The sequence below is a fragment of the Vanessa cardui genome, chromosome 6 (genome assembly GCF_905220365.1).
Source record: "Vanessa cardui chromosome 6, ilVanCard2.1, whole genome shotgun sequence".
In the NCBI taxonomy this organism is placed as follows: Eukaryota; Metazoa; Arthropoda; class Insecta; order Lepidoptera; family Nymphalidae; genus Vanessa; species Vanessa cardui.
The window spans coordinates 13,178,800-13,195,746 of NC_061128.1; the positions used below are offsets into that span (position 1 = coordinate 13,178,800).

Here is a 16,947-nt window from a genome sequence, read left to right on the forward strand (position 1 = left end):
TTCTGTAAAATATTTAAATAATTAAATTCAGAATGGTTAAATTTCATCATCACTCGTTGAAAAAAACGATTAACAAAAAAATTGCTTTGTTGAATTTTGAGAGCGTGTTGACAAACAGCACACCTGTAATACCCGAACAAATTTCAATCTATCGTGTTTACACGATTCCACCAAAGAGATTACTTTAGTAAAGAATACGTAAATAAAACCTCTTTGTTTGTTTTATTATGAAACATTTAATGCTTTACATTATACGGTTCTAGGATTATCTTTGTTTGAGAGCACACGCCAGCCACACCTGGTGTGGCCGTATATATTTATTTTTATGAGAGCCAAGATGACGAAGTGGTTAAAAGACCGGAATCTTAATTATGCATGTGTGACCACCACACTTTCCCTCAACGGAATCGGCGTATCCCAGCTATGGGATATTTACGGACTGTTGTCTGTTGTACGTCTCTGTGTGTGTCTGTGTGACAGTGTGTGTATTTTTGCATTTTTATTAAACGTTCATTTGACAGTGATCGTGAAAGATTTTAATGCTATAAAATAGTCTTAATACAACTTGCTATAAATGTAAGCATCAGTTAGGATGTAATTTATTCAATTCGAAATCTATACTTCTGTTATAAATGTGAAAGTAACTTGTCTTTCTGTCACTTTTTAACTGAAAAACCAATGAACCGAATTTGACAATATTTGCTATGAAGTAAACTTGAACTCCAAGGAGGGACTAGGCTGCTTTTTTACCTAACCTATGATACCCAACTCTATAAATTTCAAGCGAAGCCGCGGGCGTCAACTAATTGTCAATTAATATAAAAATATTATCTGAAATAAATAAAATGATGACCAATTATTTTTATAACATCGACATTTAACATATATCATGAAATATGAAACCGTTATAATGATGACATGATCATTGTTAGTTTCCTCCTTTTTGTGTTCGTTGAAACAACTAAATAGTTCAGCCGTTCATTTGTTCTTTTGTTCTATAATATAATAAGGTACTTGACTGTCTTTTGCAATTAGTGACTGAAAGGAGGGAAGGAAAAGTGCAGTGATAAAAATATTTCGCCGCGTGTGATGTTAATTAAAAACAATGTGATCCGTGTTAAAATGCAATGGGCTGGCGGAGGGAAGAACTTGTTGATGATTAACTGCTTCCAGGGGATAATGAAATCGGTTACATGTCTCTAAAGGACGTCAAAGGCTCGAAGATGTCGGCAGGTATGCTAATATTTAATTATTTTATTATGTAAGTTACGTTTGATTTAATTATATGAATGTCACGTTTTAATTTAATATTCATCAATTTAAGAATGAATGAGCTGAGATGACCCAGTGGTTAGAACGCGTGCATCTTAACCGATGATCGCGCGTTCAAATACAGCGCTCGGCGGTGAAGGAAAACATCGTGAGGAAACCTGCATATGTCTAATTTCATCGAAATTCTGCCACATTTGCATTCCTCCAACCCGCATTGGAACAGCGTGGTGGAATGTGTTCCAAACCCTCTACTTAATGAAAGAGGAGGCCTTATCCCAGCAGTGGGCAATTTAGAGGCTGTTACTTTACAATTTAAGAAGGCAAATTGGCAAACAAGGTGCATGGTGGTAAACTTTACAAAGATCAAATTTGGTCCCACGTGTAGTACTGTTCTCATCTGTGGGCTGTCGTATAACCTAGTATTAATTTCTACCATATTAAAAGTGAAGTGGTTTGAATTTTATACGACCACTCCCGACTTTGTCCAGAAGGCTGGATGCTTTGGCTTTGCTTAAAAACGTGAGACTTGGCATTTTTTCCACGTTCATTACAAGGAATGTTTTGAGGAATGCTTGAATGAATTTCACCATCATGATGTCCTTAAATTATAACAGCTCGATTTGATTATTTAGTCATTTTATGTTTTGCACAATCAATCTGTGAACTTAGAAAACATCAAGAAAAGAGGCTACTCATTTTTCTAAAGCGGGCTTACATATACACTTAAAAACCCGTTGAGTTGCAAATAACTATGGGCAGTACAATGGTACTGTGGTGGTATGGTGGCAAAGGTACCTACTACTATACTAAACATTATTACATATACAGATAAATATAAAAGAATACACATATATCATTAAAATCTACCATTTCTCAATGGTATTTTTTCAAAATAATATTTTCTTTAAAATATAAGATTGTTGCTTGATATAGAATGAAGTCTTGATTTTAATTGTTTAGTTAAGAGGAACCTAATAACCGAGCAAAAACCGCAATTGGTTTAAGTGGTCAGATTATTATAATAGAACGGTTTCATTTATTTTCATTATATAAAACAAATTTTACTAATGGCAATGTTCTGAGAAATGGCCGAGTAAATAGATCACTACATGGAGAATGTATTAAATTATGAATTCAAGAAAATGGGATATAAGACCTTATGTGTTAAGGTTATCGTTTAACTAATGTATAAAAGTTCCTAGTTCTTATAGAGCAAATGTCATTTGACTCTGATCAGGCCTTTAATACCTTTCGTTTTCAGCTGGATTGTAACGGCTGTTCGATTTTGAAATTCCGTAAAAAATCTTGCTCAACAAGGCTGCATCTCCACCGAATTAAAATTGTAAATTTTTCTTCAACACGGATCGTTGATCGACAGTTTTTGTAATTAACTGAACCTTTCAAAAACATAACCTGCTTAAAAATTGAATATATACAACTATTTCAATGAAATTTATTATTCATCAAACAAAGCTGTAATGCTGTAGTTTCCAGAAAAACGATCTTAGTTCGATTTAAGTAGAAGTACTTTATACGTTAAAAATAATTCTCGAATATTATGTAATATTAATATCCGTCGCGAAATGCTGCTTAAATTTTCTCCAAGACACGAGCGAAGCGCTTATTAAGGCTTTGATACTGCTGCGATGATATTGCCGTCTAATTACGCTGAAACTTAAGTTCCCTAATTGATTTAAGGGCTCGTTAGGGAAATGTTTTCCATTACTTTGAATTACTTTTTGGAATTACATATTATTTTTAATTTTAGAGTTAATTTCACTTAATGATAATATGCTGACAGTGTTATTGTATTATTACATACTTGCAGTTATGTAATATTCGTGAATGCGAGTTCGTAGTCTCGTAATTAGTCGGCATAAATGCGGCGTTTTACATTATTGCTCATTACACATATCTCTGCCACAATATCGGCGCGTCTATTCTGCCACATTGTTATAGTAGCTAGTTTATATGGTAATATGTCCCAAAGTTCTGAGTTTAAGCCCTGGGTTGGGCCAATAAAGAAGTTATTGGGTTTTCTGTCAACAAAATATCAGTATTATCCCATTTTCTGTGTGTCGGTTAGTGTTTATATTAACAAATCAAATCAAAATAAACTTTTTCGAGTTGGCTTTTATAAGCACTTTTGAATTGTCACAATACTATTGAGTGAAGCTACCACCGGTCCGGAAAGTAGATTCTACCGAGAAGAATCGGCAAGAAACTCAGTTGTTACTCTTTTTCAACATTTATCAGCTGAACTTTTTCCGATCGTGTAGAATTTTTCGTCGTTCGTTTATGAAATGAGAAAAAAACGTGCCCTTGTGTTTGCGATGTATGCACACTTTTAGTATCCCAATATTTATTTGTGCACTAAAATATATTCCGTACAAATGGCTGAATCGTATTGAGACTGTTGCCGAAATCGGTTAGAGGGCTCTTAAATATAGACAAACATTGACGATAATATTAATAAAATTTTCAATAATAATGTGTTAACCAATCTTTCATGTAAAAGAGTAGTGGTGCAAATACCATAACACCTCGCATCATTGCCTCCACTGGTGACGGGAGGGCTCGTTCGTTTTTCGCCCAGAGGATCGGAATTGCGACTCAACTGTGAAATACTGCTAGAATTCTTGCCACCATTCCACGCGGTCAAGATTCATACCTTAACTAGTTTTAGTTCAATATTTGTACATATTTAAGCATTTAATATTATTAATTTGTTACAGCGGGGTCAGCGGTGGCCATGATCGGCGCAAATTTGCGCTTCGGTTCAGCTGGCGCTACGAATTCTTCGATCGTGAACAACACCAGGCATTGTCCGCCAGGTGGGGCGGCCAGTGCAGCTGCCTTGCTTGCGTTGTCCGGACTTGGCATTTCAGCGAATATAGCGCTCATGGCCGTTATACTCAGCAAAAAGCAACTACGAAGGTAAATAGAGAATGTTACCTATTTTATGGGAATGTTTTTACTAGCTACCGTTTCTGTAATCGAAGCACTAGATCAGCGTAGATAGTACCATACTTTGTTATTGTACGATGGAATTTTCAATGGGCTAAATATTGAATAAAGTCGAAATGTTTGTCTTACAGGATATCCTGTTTATTTTACTGATAAACGTATCAACAAAGTACGATTATTTTGTTTTGTTATTTATTCTAGCAGTGGTTCTGGTAGCTTATTCTCTAAATAAAATCACAGGCTGTTTCAAAACAATTTCTAAGCCATCTTAGAGATTAATAAAGAATATTGTTTGATGAATTATGTATGTTGTCAATACTTTGTAGTATAGTTTTTTTTGTTGATTCATAAAACTGGCTAACATAAAAAATGACGGGATGTATATAAAAATAAAATAAAATAAAAATTAAATATGAGACAACATCACATACATTACTCTGATCCCAATGTAAGTAGCTGAAGCACTTGTGTTATGGAAATCAGAAGTAACGACGGTACCACAAACACCCAGACCCAAGACAACATAGAAAACTTATGGTAATATATCTTATTAACTAATAATAATCTCAGAGTGGCGTACCCATGAAAACCGGTGTACACACCACTCGACCACGGAGGTCGTCATAAATATAACAAAATCACTTCACTTCGTACGTTTGAACTTTGTTGGAACCTAAAGGCATATTTCATATTTATAAATGTCATACAATATTTGACTATTATGGTGTAATTATTCATTTTATATATTCGAAAGTCATTTGTCAAGCTGGTCTAATTTGACAAATCATTTAGCTGACACTTATTCCAAGTTTGTTTCAAACAGCGCAAGCCAAAATTATATGACCAAAAAATTTGAGCATAAAATCGCTTATTTCACGCAATATTTTTTCAAAAGCATTATTACTAAATTGATTTATATACGATAAATGCGGCTCTGTAATATTTTTAAATATATGCAGAAATTCATCATGTGTAGAGATGGCACATTTATTTATAGTCATGACTTTTAATTCCCTGAACATTAAGTCCGAATTAAAAATGATTTTGTATACCGAAATATTCAGGGAAGATCATATTTCGATAAATGAGAACCCTGATGGAAAAAGCGAACTTCCATTTCCCCAACGGCAAGTGAAGCAGTAAACCTGGCATTAATGTGGAGTTTGTATATTATATAGTATGTGTAAAACAGGTTCTTAGACTATTAGTACCATATTCCTAGTACAGTCAGAGTAAGAAAACCTTCGACAGTTTTCAAATTAATTCCTTTATCAAGTCTTTAGTACCTTTTAAGTCTAAACCTCCAATAATTGCGACGCAATATGTCATTCTCGATCGGTGAAGCAGATTATAGCTCATACTAAGCATAGGAAAATAGATCTTAAGGTGACGAACCTTTTCTTACCCCGACTATACTTTTTTCAAAGAGCACTTATGGTTCGTCATTTTATAACTAATGAAGTGCAAAGCTAACATCTTCGAATGGAGATTTTACCAAAATGAACGCGCAAGGAATGTCAATAGATAATTAAATTATATTTATTTATTTTATTTTATCGAAACATGTAAACTCATATGCATAGTACTACATTTTAAGCGTCATCTGCAGATATAAAATCTCAAATTGAAAATGGTATATTATTTATGGAGCACCGTTCTAAAATTAAAAGCACTTATTGTGATTAAGTCAATAAAGGTAAAGGTTGAGTTAACACGAACCGCACAAGCCTTTCATAATATGAGGTTATATTTTTAAAACTGCCAAATCGTCATTTACATGGAACCTTTTTCTGCGAATTTTGAAGGCAAAACTTCGCTACAGTTTCGACATATTGCTATTATTTTTGGTATTCGGTTATTTTCAACTCTCAGGAATTCAACATCAAGGAAATTCTTTAAAAGTTGAAAAGTTAGTTGGAATTTTATGTGAAATTCTATTTTATCACTTTGCTTTGCAGTTCTCAATTTTATCAACGGTTTAAGTCCAGAGAAATATTTTGCATATTGTTATTGAATTGGTAACGTTTTGCTTTTAGTACAAAAACGTATGTACAAGTTATTTAAGGTCAAATAATTGATCATGATTATGTGAAGAAAAGTGCATATTCAATTCTTTCAATTAATTGGGTTAATATAGACTATAATTTTAAACTTATGAACAAAATAAAATATGAAGAATAATAGAAACTGTTATTTTGCTCTCGTAACTGTTGTTATTTTGATTACTTATTTCTTTCATTACAAATATTAGGCTACACTAAAATATAAAATTTCATACCAAAATTACCTCTAAAAGCAATTAAATCCAATTTAATTCAACCCAGAATCTCATTTTAGATTTTCATTTATTAATTTATCAATAAAGAAAATCGTTTGATTCTTTTAAAAACTGTTTGCAAGCTGCATTAAATCAAGTTTCAGCTTTATTCTAACAAGTTCGAACTAGTTAAAACTTTTAGAGCATGTGACAGAACAAATGTATCTCGCATTCTAACGAACGTGAAAACGCTTTGTTCTCCGCACGCTGCAGCGAACCAAGATTATCTGATAATCCTATCAGAACTCAATCGGATCAAAGAATATTCGAAACTAGCTCCATTGGCGCGAATATTTTGATCTCCTCGGTTAATTCTATTTATTATACAACATTTGTAGGAGCTCCGTGGTTTAGACTATTATCTACTAAAAGGGTATGTGATGCCTATCAGAATTAATGGAATCAAAGCCTATTTCGAAACAAGGTGTAGAATATAATGGTTGTGAGTTGAAACTTCGAACCGAACCGAGATGACTCAGTGGCTAAAACGCATACGGGTTAACCGATAATTGCGGGTTCAAACAAAGGTATGCTGCTGAATTTTCATATGCTTAACTTGTCTTTATAATTAATCTCAAAATCTATGAGACACCAATCTTGGGAACACTGGCTCAAATAACCCTTCAAACCGAAACTCAAAAATACCAACTATAGCATCAGGTTAAAGAGTACCTCACGAACAAAACCCTATGATAAAATAAAGAGTCGTATATTAAATATGACAAAAGACGTCCAAGACATAAATATATTTGATTTAATTTTTTGGGCATTTAAAGACAAATGCGTTTTTATTTTGATCTTTTCAATATATTATTGTTCCAAAATTGCTTAGACTAAATTACATTTTAAAGTCCTTTTTATTAAAAGGTTAAGTGATACGAAAAAAATAATAGCAGACAATATACGGTTGACTGAACTCATTGGCATTGCATTTTCATGACAACTTCCAAATAAAACTTTACCGCATATATTGGAAAAACTTCAAAAGTCACAACAGAAGAGTTCTCTATTGTACTTTCAAGAGCTTGACCTGAAAGAATTTATTCTTTTGATTACTTTTTACGAGTTCATTGAAAACATTAATAGTTTATCTAATTTAGTGCTGAAGATTTTAAAGAACATCGCAAAATATTTTAACATCAAAGTAGACAATATTTACAAATAAATAAATAAAATATTTTTTTTTCATAAATCAGCTTATTGATATATTGACAAAAAAATGAAAACATAAAGACTTGCGGAGTGAAAGACGAAATGAAAAGAAATAATGATTAGAAAATAAATCAGTTGTCAAATAGAGCTTCGACCGAGTTGGGCGTTGTTGGGATTCATGCTCCATACCATATTTCTTCGAATTCGGTTCAAAACAAGCACAAGCAACAAGCAAGATATTCCTCGCTTCATTTTCATGGAAGAATCATTATCACAAATCACAATTTACGACTAAGTTTGATTAACTAGACACATAATTACTCGATGTTCTATCCGAAGTAATTTCTGAAATTCCGTGAAAGTTTGACTTGAAACGTTGCGCACAGTTTCCTCCTATTAGTTATTGAAAACAAATTATGAAAAATATTTATAGAGAATTTTGGCAAAACACGCATAAACTATATCACGTAATAATCTTCTACAATAACATCGATGAAAAACAAATGAACTTATAAAAATAAATTTGAAGAGTAAAAGAGTGTTGGGCCCATTTTTTTGGGAAGTATATTTACGACAAATCCATCGCGAATTTTGGCAAAACACGCATAAACTATGACACGTAACAACTTTTTTACAATGACATTGATAATAAAATGAACTTTTATAAAAATAAATTTGAAAAGTGAAATACTCTTGGGCCCAGCTTTGGGGAGTATGTTTACGACAGATTTATAGCGAATTTTGGCAAAACATGCTTAAACTATTACATGATGTTCTTTTAAATCGTCTGCACTAACATCTATGAACTTTAAATGCGTTTATTGAACATATAACCTGGAAAATGAATTGGTATGGTAAAATTATGATAGCATTTTACATGCTATCAGAATTTTACCTGGCCGAGTGTCATGGTATGGGCATGTTATGCAGAGGAATGAGAACGTGAATGGCTATTGGTGACGATCAAAGAAACGGTGGATGGATTGTGTGAAAGACGATATGGCTGGAAAAAATGTTACTTGTGAGATGACGTCAAATGAATTGGTATGGTAAAATTCTGATAGTATGTAAAAACCGACTGTCATGGTATGGGCATGCTATGCAGAGGAATGAGAACGTGAATGGCTATTGGTGACGATCAAAGAAACGATGGATGGATTGTGTGAAAGACGATACGGCTGGAAAAAATGTTACTTGTGAGATGACGTCAATTAGAAAAGTATGGGAGATGATATGCTGCGCAGACCCCAAGTAAAATTAAAATCGGGGTGAGGACAAGAGGATAATGATAATAATGAAGATTTAAATAAAACTAGTTATAACGGATTTTAATCGCGTATATTAATTATTTCGGACATCCCGACGTTTCGAGTACTTTACAGCGTTCGTGGTCACGTCGGGATGTCCAAAATAATTAATATACGCGATTAAAATCCGATATAACTAGTTTTATTTAAATAATGAAGATTTTTTAATTTTATTTATATTAGAGTCTCTCTAGCCGAGATGGCCTAGTGGTTAGAATACGTGCATCTTAACCGATGAATTCGGGTTAAAGCTGAGGCAAGCACCACTATATATGTATATGTGCTAAATTTGTGTTTATAATTCATCTCGTGCTCGGCGGCGAAGGAAAATATCGCGAGGAAACCTGCACGTGTCTAAATTCATTGAAATTCTGCCACATGTGTATTTCAACAACCAGCATTGGAACAGCGTGGTGGAATATGTTCCAAGTCCTCTCCTTAATGGGAGAAGAGGCCATTAGCCCAGCAGTGGGAAATTTACAGGCTGTTACTTTACTTTAGAGTCTCTCTCGCACAGTCGAATAGCGTAATTTTTAATTTTTAATAATAGCAACATTTATATACATGTTTTACTATTGTGTAATATTGACCACTCAAAATTTATCATAACTATATATTCGTTTATATTTTAAATCCATTACGAATACAATTCAAATAAAACTACATCGAATAATGGGGACACTCTTTATTATTCGTAATTTTATTCATATTATTCATCATTACGGTCCGTTTCCCCTCGAATTGATAGCAATTTCAGTGTACACAACTATTTGCAATGTTGTACGAAGCTACTAGAAATTGCACAACATTGTTATTTTTTATTGTTAATATGGTCAGCAAATTGGATAAATGTACATATTTTATGAATACATTAAAGAAAATTTAATATAAATGGACTATTTAACTTCAACTGTTTAACTACTAACTACTGTTAATATTGTGGCATATTTATGATCAATACGAAATTTATCCATTAATAAAAAAGGTTGGTTTAGTATTGATTGATTTCCAGGTATTTGATTTATATAAATTGAACTCTCTAGTACATTTGAAATAAACTGTTTAATTCAATTATCGTAAAGAGTAATTACTAAGTTTCTTGCTGATTATTTTCTCCGTAGAATTGATAATTCAATTATATTGAAAAGTTATTTTATGAGACTAATAGAAAGAATATTTTGATTTATATTTTATTAGAAATAAATAATTATTGAAAAATATATCAACGACGTTTCAAAACTACAATATTTATGTTTTACGGTAGAGTAATGAAAATATAGAAAATACTTTCAATACAGAGTATCTATCACCAGATGAATATATACAGTCTACCATAAAATACATTAAAGAACATTTTGTTGCACAACTAAAAAGCTACTAATTTTCCTAGTGTGGTTACACCTTAATTACACTTATGCTACATAAACATCAAAATTAAAAAGCGAACTTGTCTCATTTATCAAATAGTTTAACAGAGTATATAAATTGAATGATTAATAATGTGACATTTCTAGTAACAAACAACAACAACAGCCTGTTAATTGCACACTGCTGCGCTAAAGGCCTCCTCTCTCTTAGAGGAAAAGGTTTTTGGAACATATTCCACCACGTTGTTCCAATGCGGGTTGGTGGAATGTACATATGGCAGAATTTCTATGAAATTTGTCACATGCAGGTTTCCATACGATGTTTTCCTTCACCGCTGAGCACGAGATGAATTAGAAATACAAATTAAGCACATGAAACAGAGGTGCTTGCCTGGATTTGAACCCGCAATCATCGGTTAAGATGCACGCGTTCTAACCACTGGGCCATCTCGACTCGACTTTCTAGTAAAACTTATATTATATTTGCTATAGACAACTGTTATTAAGCTCGGTAGTTACGGATGATAAAAACCAGACCTAAAAGCGGGGGGTACATCTTACATCTTGGTATTGTAATGAAAAAGTGTGTCAGGGTTTTTTTGCTACTTTTTGTTAATGTGTGCTAAGGGTACACACATATGCATATTATAAAGATACTGATCCTAATGCATACACTATTAACATAGCAAAATAATGTTTTCATTATTTTAATTTAAGTTATGATAGTGAATTAGTTGTAAAATTCAGGCTTTATTTTATACTAATTTATCTTTTATGAAGTTACAACTAATATATAACATACTAAGCCAAATGTACCCAATAAATTGTATTAATTGATGATTGCATGTTCAAAATGTGTCAAAATTAGTTTTCAAATGGTTATTTTGATTAATAATTCGTCTTGCGTTCTTAGGTAAAGAGAATAAATAGTTATTTTTGTTAATTTGGTTTTTAAGAAGTGTATGAATTTATTTCATTTGTAATAATTTCAATTAGTTCATATACCTATATCTAAATTTATAAGATACAAAGTTCATGTATATGTAACTAACTTATTTTATAATCAATAGAATTAAAAAAAATACGTTAAAACACAAATAACTTTTTATCATATAGATTAAACAAAAATTCAGTACATTTTTGCTACGAATATGAAAATTTTAATTTAAATAAAATTCTGAAACATTTTTTGTTTATTATTTTTATTGAAAAATATAAAAAAAACCCGAGTAAATTATATAAAAAGCGTATAGATAGAAAACACACAAGCCTTTATCGTATTCACATGTTCAAAAGGCGCAGCTGCGTTTGTTATTTATGATATAATCTATATGCCCTAATTTTGCTGTGGTACAATTAAGTTTTGCTTTCGAGGCTAATTTAAAAATTAAGTACACGAGCTTCCAATTTCAGATTACAAATAATATTAATATGTAACACAAAATTAATAATCAGATAATTTTACTGAATCGCTAATCCAGAACGACATCGTCACAATGGCAAAAATGTCTAAAATGACTTTTTCATTTCAAACGATCTCATTTCGTACATACTTTCTAGTGTAATATTATCAGAATTATTGTTTCAATAGTTTTTGATTGACGTCTATATAACAATAATTATTGTTTTTTTTTTTTTTTTTCTTTTCGTAGCAAGCAATAGTTTAATTTGCATGTATTGTTTTTAAATATTTTTACATAATCTGTGCAAGAAAATCTAATAAATGAATTATTGTTTATAATAATATATATTTATATATAATTGACAATATTGCACTAGAAAGTATGTACGAAATGAGATCGTTTGAAATGAAAAAGTCATTTTAGAGATTTTTGCCATTGTGACGATGTCGTTCTGGATGAGCGATATTTTGTATACGATACAATTTACATCCTACAAACAATATTTACTCTTTCCCAAATTTATTTTATAACCCGTGATCTGTCCAAAGGTTGCCTGGAGGAGATCGCTATTTTAGCGATAAGGCCCCCTGTTCCATGAATCCACCTTTAAGCGTTAATATTTAGATTTAATAGGTATAACATGTTTGGTGCAATAAAGTATAAATAAATATTTCCATCTGTAAAACTGGTAAAGTAAACATAACGCTTACAATATCGCAACGCGTTCTTTCATCAACTTTGTAATCAGACTAATGCTTTAAAGATATAAGTTTCGTTTCGTTGTTTTTCTGAATTCACGCAAAAACGAATATGATTAATAGTAGTTGTTTGTTGTTTTTTGCAAATTCATTTGGGTAGAATAATGGTAGATTTCGTTCTGGGTGCCAAATCTCACGAACACGTCAGGACTACAAAAGATATTATAGTGATATCTCTAACTCTTATAATCAGATGGTACGACCCGTAAGAGTTCAGGTGCAAGACCAGCTTTGCGTGATTTTCAAGGCACAAGAATGTACATGCTCCCAATGAAGTTTTTGTCAGAAAGCCTCAATAACTTTTGATCGGCCCAAGCTGGGATTTGATCCTAGAACCTCGAGATCTGTGACCTTACGAGTATATCCAGCCACTAGAATACATAGTGAACCACAGTAGGTACTCAGTATTGTTTTTGTTCTTTTCTCATGTAATCAGTACGATGCCGGTTCTTCTCAGGTCGGGATATTTTCTTTTCCAACCTAGTAGTCGTGTTTAATAAGTAATGCAAATGTTTCTGTATTGAATAACGGAAATTGAATTTGATTTGTCGTTGCTTTTCAAGGCACGTGTATGCATAAATTTTCAAGTTCTAAACTTTTGGCTATTACTAAAAAATGTTTTGATACAATAACCCAAATATATATAATCTGACTTATTAAAGGCTATACCCTAGAACTTATATCTAGATCTAGACTAACCAGGCCGTCACAATAAACTCTTTAGAAATCTAATATATTCGTATGAGGTCCATACTTGAGGTATTTGTTTTAGATGACCCTTTGAATCGCATACTATTTTGGGTTCCCTTTATGTGCAAATATTTTGGGCCCGCAATAATTCAATATTACTACGTGAGGTCTTAGCGTAAACAGCCCTTGAACAAAAGGGTTTCTGGTTGAGTTGATAACTTGGAATATGTTATGATGGTTTAGAGAATTGTATCATAGTGAAATATTTTAGTTATTGTGCATATATAATCCTATATAACACTGTAACACATTCTTCTAGATGACTTCCATGCTTTGACTGAATTGATTAATTTCATTAGGTGCATATTGGTTATGTTAGGCTTATGCGGGTGCTTAAAGCCGATTTATAGTCGAAAACTTCAAAATTTATGTTTTTTAATTGTGACTACAGGCACGAGGTACTAAACATTTTAGCTCCCATTGGCGATGTTAGGAATGGCTAATATTGTCTATGATGATTTACCATTTGAAGACTCGATTGATCGTCTGCCAATTAATATCGTAAAAAAATACTCGGAGAACTCTCAAAATATTTATTATGGTAAGTAGTTACCACCGACATCATTGTCAGTGTAAGAAATATTAATCAATCTCTATATCGTACCAAGGCGACACCAATCCTAGGAGTTAAGATTTTATATATCTTCTGCATGTAGTTACACTGCCTCAATTATTCTTCAAACTGGAACTGAACGATATCAATTGTAGCTATTTGGCGGTGAAATATCATTAACAAATGGTACGTATCCAGGTGGCCTTGCACAAAACTACCAAGTATGCTATGATTTTGATTTAACTCCTAATATTTTCGGGTTTAAAGTTAGAGCACTTAAGTTATTTTCGTATGATAAATATAAAATAAGGTAAATTTAAAGATCGCGAAACCCAGAGCCGACGAGATATGACTTAGATTACTTGTGAACGACTCCGCATAACCGGAAAGCGTGAATATTTTATATATCTATGTGGAAGGAATATGATTTACATTATTAAAGAGAAGCTTTGGGCTGATACGTTTTTTCATAGATATTCCCCTAATGTAATATTAAAAGTAGTCCGATGAAATAGCAATGGTTAGATGTGACCAACTTTATTTGTATTTTCTTATAATAATTATTAAGAAACCCGATTTTTCCTAGGAAAGGATATTTCAGTCATATTGATAATATGAATGCGAAAATTTGAATTGATGGATTTTTATAATCAAAAAGGCCATAATAGAAAAATGGATCTGAATGAAATTTGTCATTTCAAATAGGTTAGGTTACTTTAACATGTGCCTGTAAATTTCCCACTGCTGGGCTACGGCTTTGTATCCCTTTGATAATGAGGAGTTAGGAGAATATTTCAACACGCTGCTCCAATGCGGGTTGGTGAATTTAAACTTGGCAAAATTATGCAAAATGAGACACATGCAAGGTTCCTTACGGTGTTTTCCTTAACAGCCGAGCACGAGATGAATTATAAACATAAATTAAGCACATGAAAATTCCGTTTCATAGGATAAGATGTACGCTTTTCAATCAATGGCCATCTTGGTTCTTTTAATTATAGGTTACTTAATATCCCGGAAAATGTTTCCAGTACGTAAATGCCAACATGAAGCTGTGGGGGAATCCAGCTGGTTACTTAATATAGGGGAAAATGTACCCAATACGTAAATGCCAACATGAAGCTGTGGGCGAAATCTAGCTTAGCATAATAATAAATAGTATTTATGTATGTACTTACAGAATCATTCTATAACTCAAGAGGCAATTTAACATTTAAATGTCTTTTTAATTTTTATTCAGTCCTTCCGTCTTGGCTTCAGATATCACTTTGAGTCCACGGACTTCACTATACCAAATATCTAAGTAATATATAAATATTTGAGTCGAGATATCCCAGTGGTTAGAACGCGTGCATCTTAACCGATGATTGCGAGTTCAAACCCAGGCAAGCACCGCTGTTTCATGTGCTTAATTTGTCTTTTCTTGTCATCTCGTGCTCAGCGGTGAAGGAAAACATCGTGAGGAAATCTGCACGTGACAAATTTCATAGAAATTCTGCCACATGTGCATTCCACCAACCCGCACTGGAACAGCGTGGTGGAATACGTTCCAAACCTTCTCCTCAAAGGGAGAGGAGGCCTTTAGCCCAGCAGTGGGAATTTACAGGCTGTTGTTGTGGTTGTTGTTGTATATAAATATTTCAAATATCCTGTATGCTATTTTTATATGACATGCTATTTTTCTTCTTCGTGAAGTTCAAAGTCGTCTTAAAACACGAAACGCCAAAGTTACACAAAAAGTAGCGTGCTTTTGCAAATTCAAACAAAAATGAACGGCAATTTCACGCGCCCGTAATTTTGGGGCCCTGTACGTCTGTTGAACTTATCTTCAGAGAAAGATCAAGGAACAAGTAATAATTTTGAATAAATATAAGGTAAAATGTGGCAAATAAAAGGAACATAAAATAAAGAACTTAAGACATGGAAATCACAATGAAATGTTCTAATTTTTACTATTCAAATATCAAATAATAAGGATCTTATTTCTTTCTTCCTTAGAATGTTACTAAATACCTTTTGTGTCTAAATATTCAGTACTTGAGTCATTTGACGAATAAATTTTATTTATTGCTAAAGTTAAAAGGTTGTATCGGCATCTATATGAATACGAATTTCTCTGAATTATATAAATAATGTGACATATGTTTCGTTATATTAAAATGCCTGACGGAACGTGACGGTTCAATGGTGATACTCATATAAGGGATCAGACCCTTTTGAGGGCGGCAGCGTGTTAACACGATATACCCATCAAATATGCCAATCCATACGAATAATATAATCATTGACGAGGGTCAAAGATATTCTCCATATGGTCGTAATTTTAAAGTGGCTGGCCCTGACATAAGCAGTTCGCATGCAACTAAATACCGAAATTTCATTCACATTGAATTATGAGAGTAAGTTATTCCATACTTTTTAATCATTTAACTTATAGATGCGAAATATGAAATGAAAGCGTAAGTTTGATGGAGAGGTAGATTATAATCTGGAATATTCTATAGGTCAGGTCAGGTAGGTAGGAAACTATGAGATATATGTTTTATAAAAAGACATAATGATTTAAAAAAAATCCACGTGGTTTAAATCAAATGAATCTTAGCAAATAATAATTCGTTAAAATGATGTAAAATGAAGTGCAAGATAACGATGAATAAAAACATTTAAAATCATATCAATTAATGATGTAAACGAATAATATATACAAGAAAATAACAGATAGGTGAATCAAAATAACTTAAATAAGTTAATCTAACTATAAAGTAGTACATATAAAATGATGTATTTTTTTTCATTAATTGTAATTATATTCATACATTTCGCAGGTGGTCACATGGTCTCCTTTTCCACCAAGCGATCGTAGATTGCGCACGCGCAGCCATACTCCTGCCCCTCGGTATCGCCGTGTTCCGCTGTCAACCAGTCTACAAGTGCTCATTAGTGGAAACAGCATTTCTATTACTTGTAAGTACTTGTATACTCTATCATTATTTTAAGAATCCAGTTATACTTTTGTTTTTAATTCGTTTATTTTCATTAGTCAAGATTCTAGTTTTCTCGACTTCATAACGTAGTTCAGAATGGTTCAATAAGCCAATAAA

The 16,947-nt window shown here is 32.5% G+C and overlaps 1 protein-coding gene across 2 annotated transcripts in view; it reads left to right on the top strand.

Moving 5' to 3' along the window:
- The first annotated feature begins 995 nt into the window (after nt 1-995).
- The window catches only part of LOC124530767, a 30,274-nt gene continuing 14,322 nt past the window's right edge, over nt 996-16,947 (top strand). For both annotated transcript variants that reach the window (XM_047105043.1, XM_047105044.1), the window contains exons 1-3: nt 996-1,233; nt 4,008-4,209; nt 16,672-16,810. In XM_047105043.1, the coding sequence (XP_046960999.1) occupies nt 1,194-1,233; nt 4,008-4,209; nt 16,672-16,810 (381 nt within the window). In that variant the 5' untranslated portion in view covers nt 996-1,193. The remainder of the gene's footprint in view (nt 1,234-4,007; nt 4,210-16,671; nt 16,811-16,947) is intronic.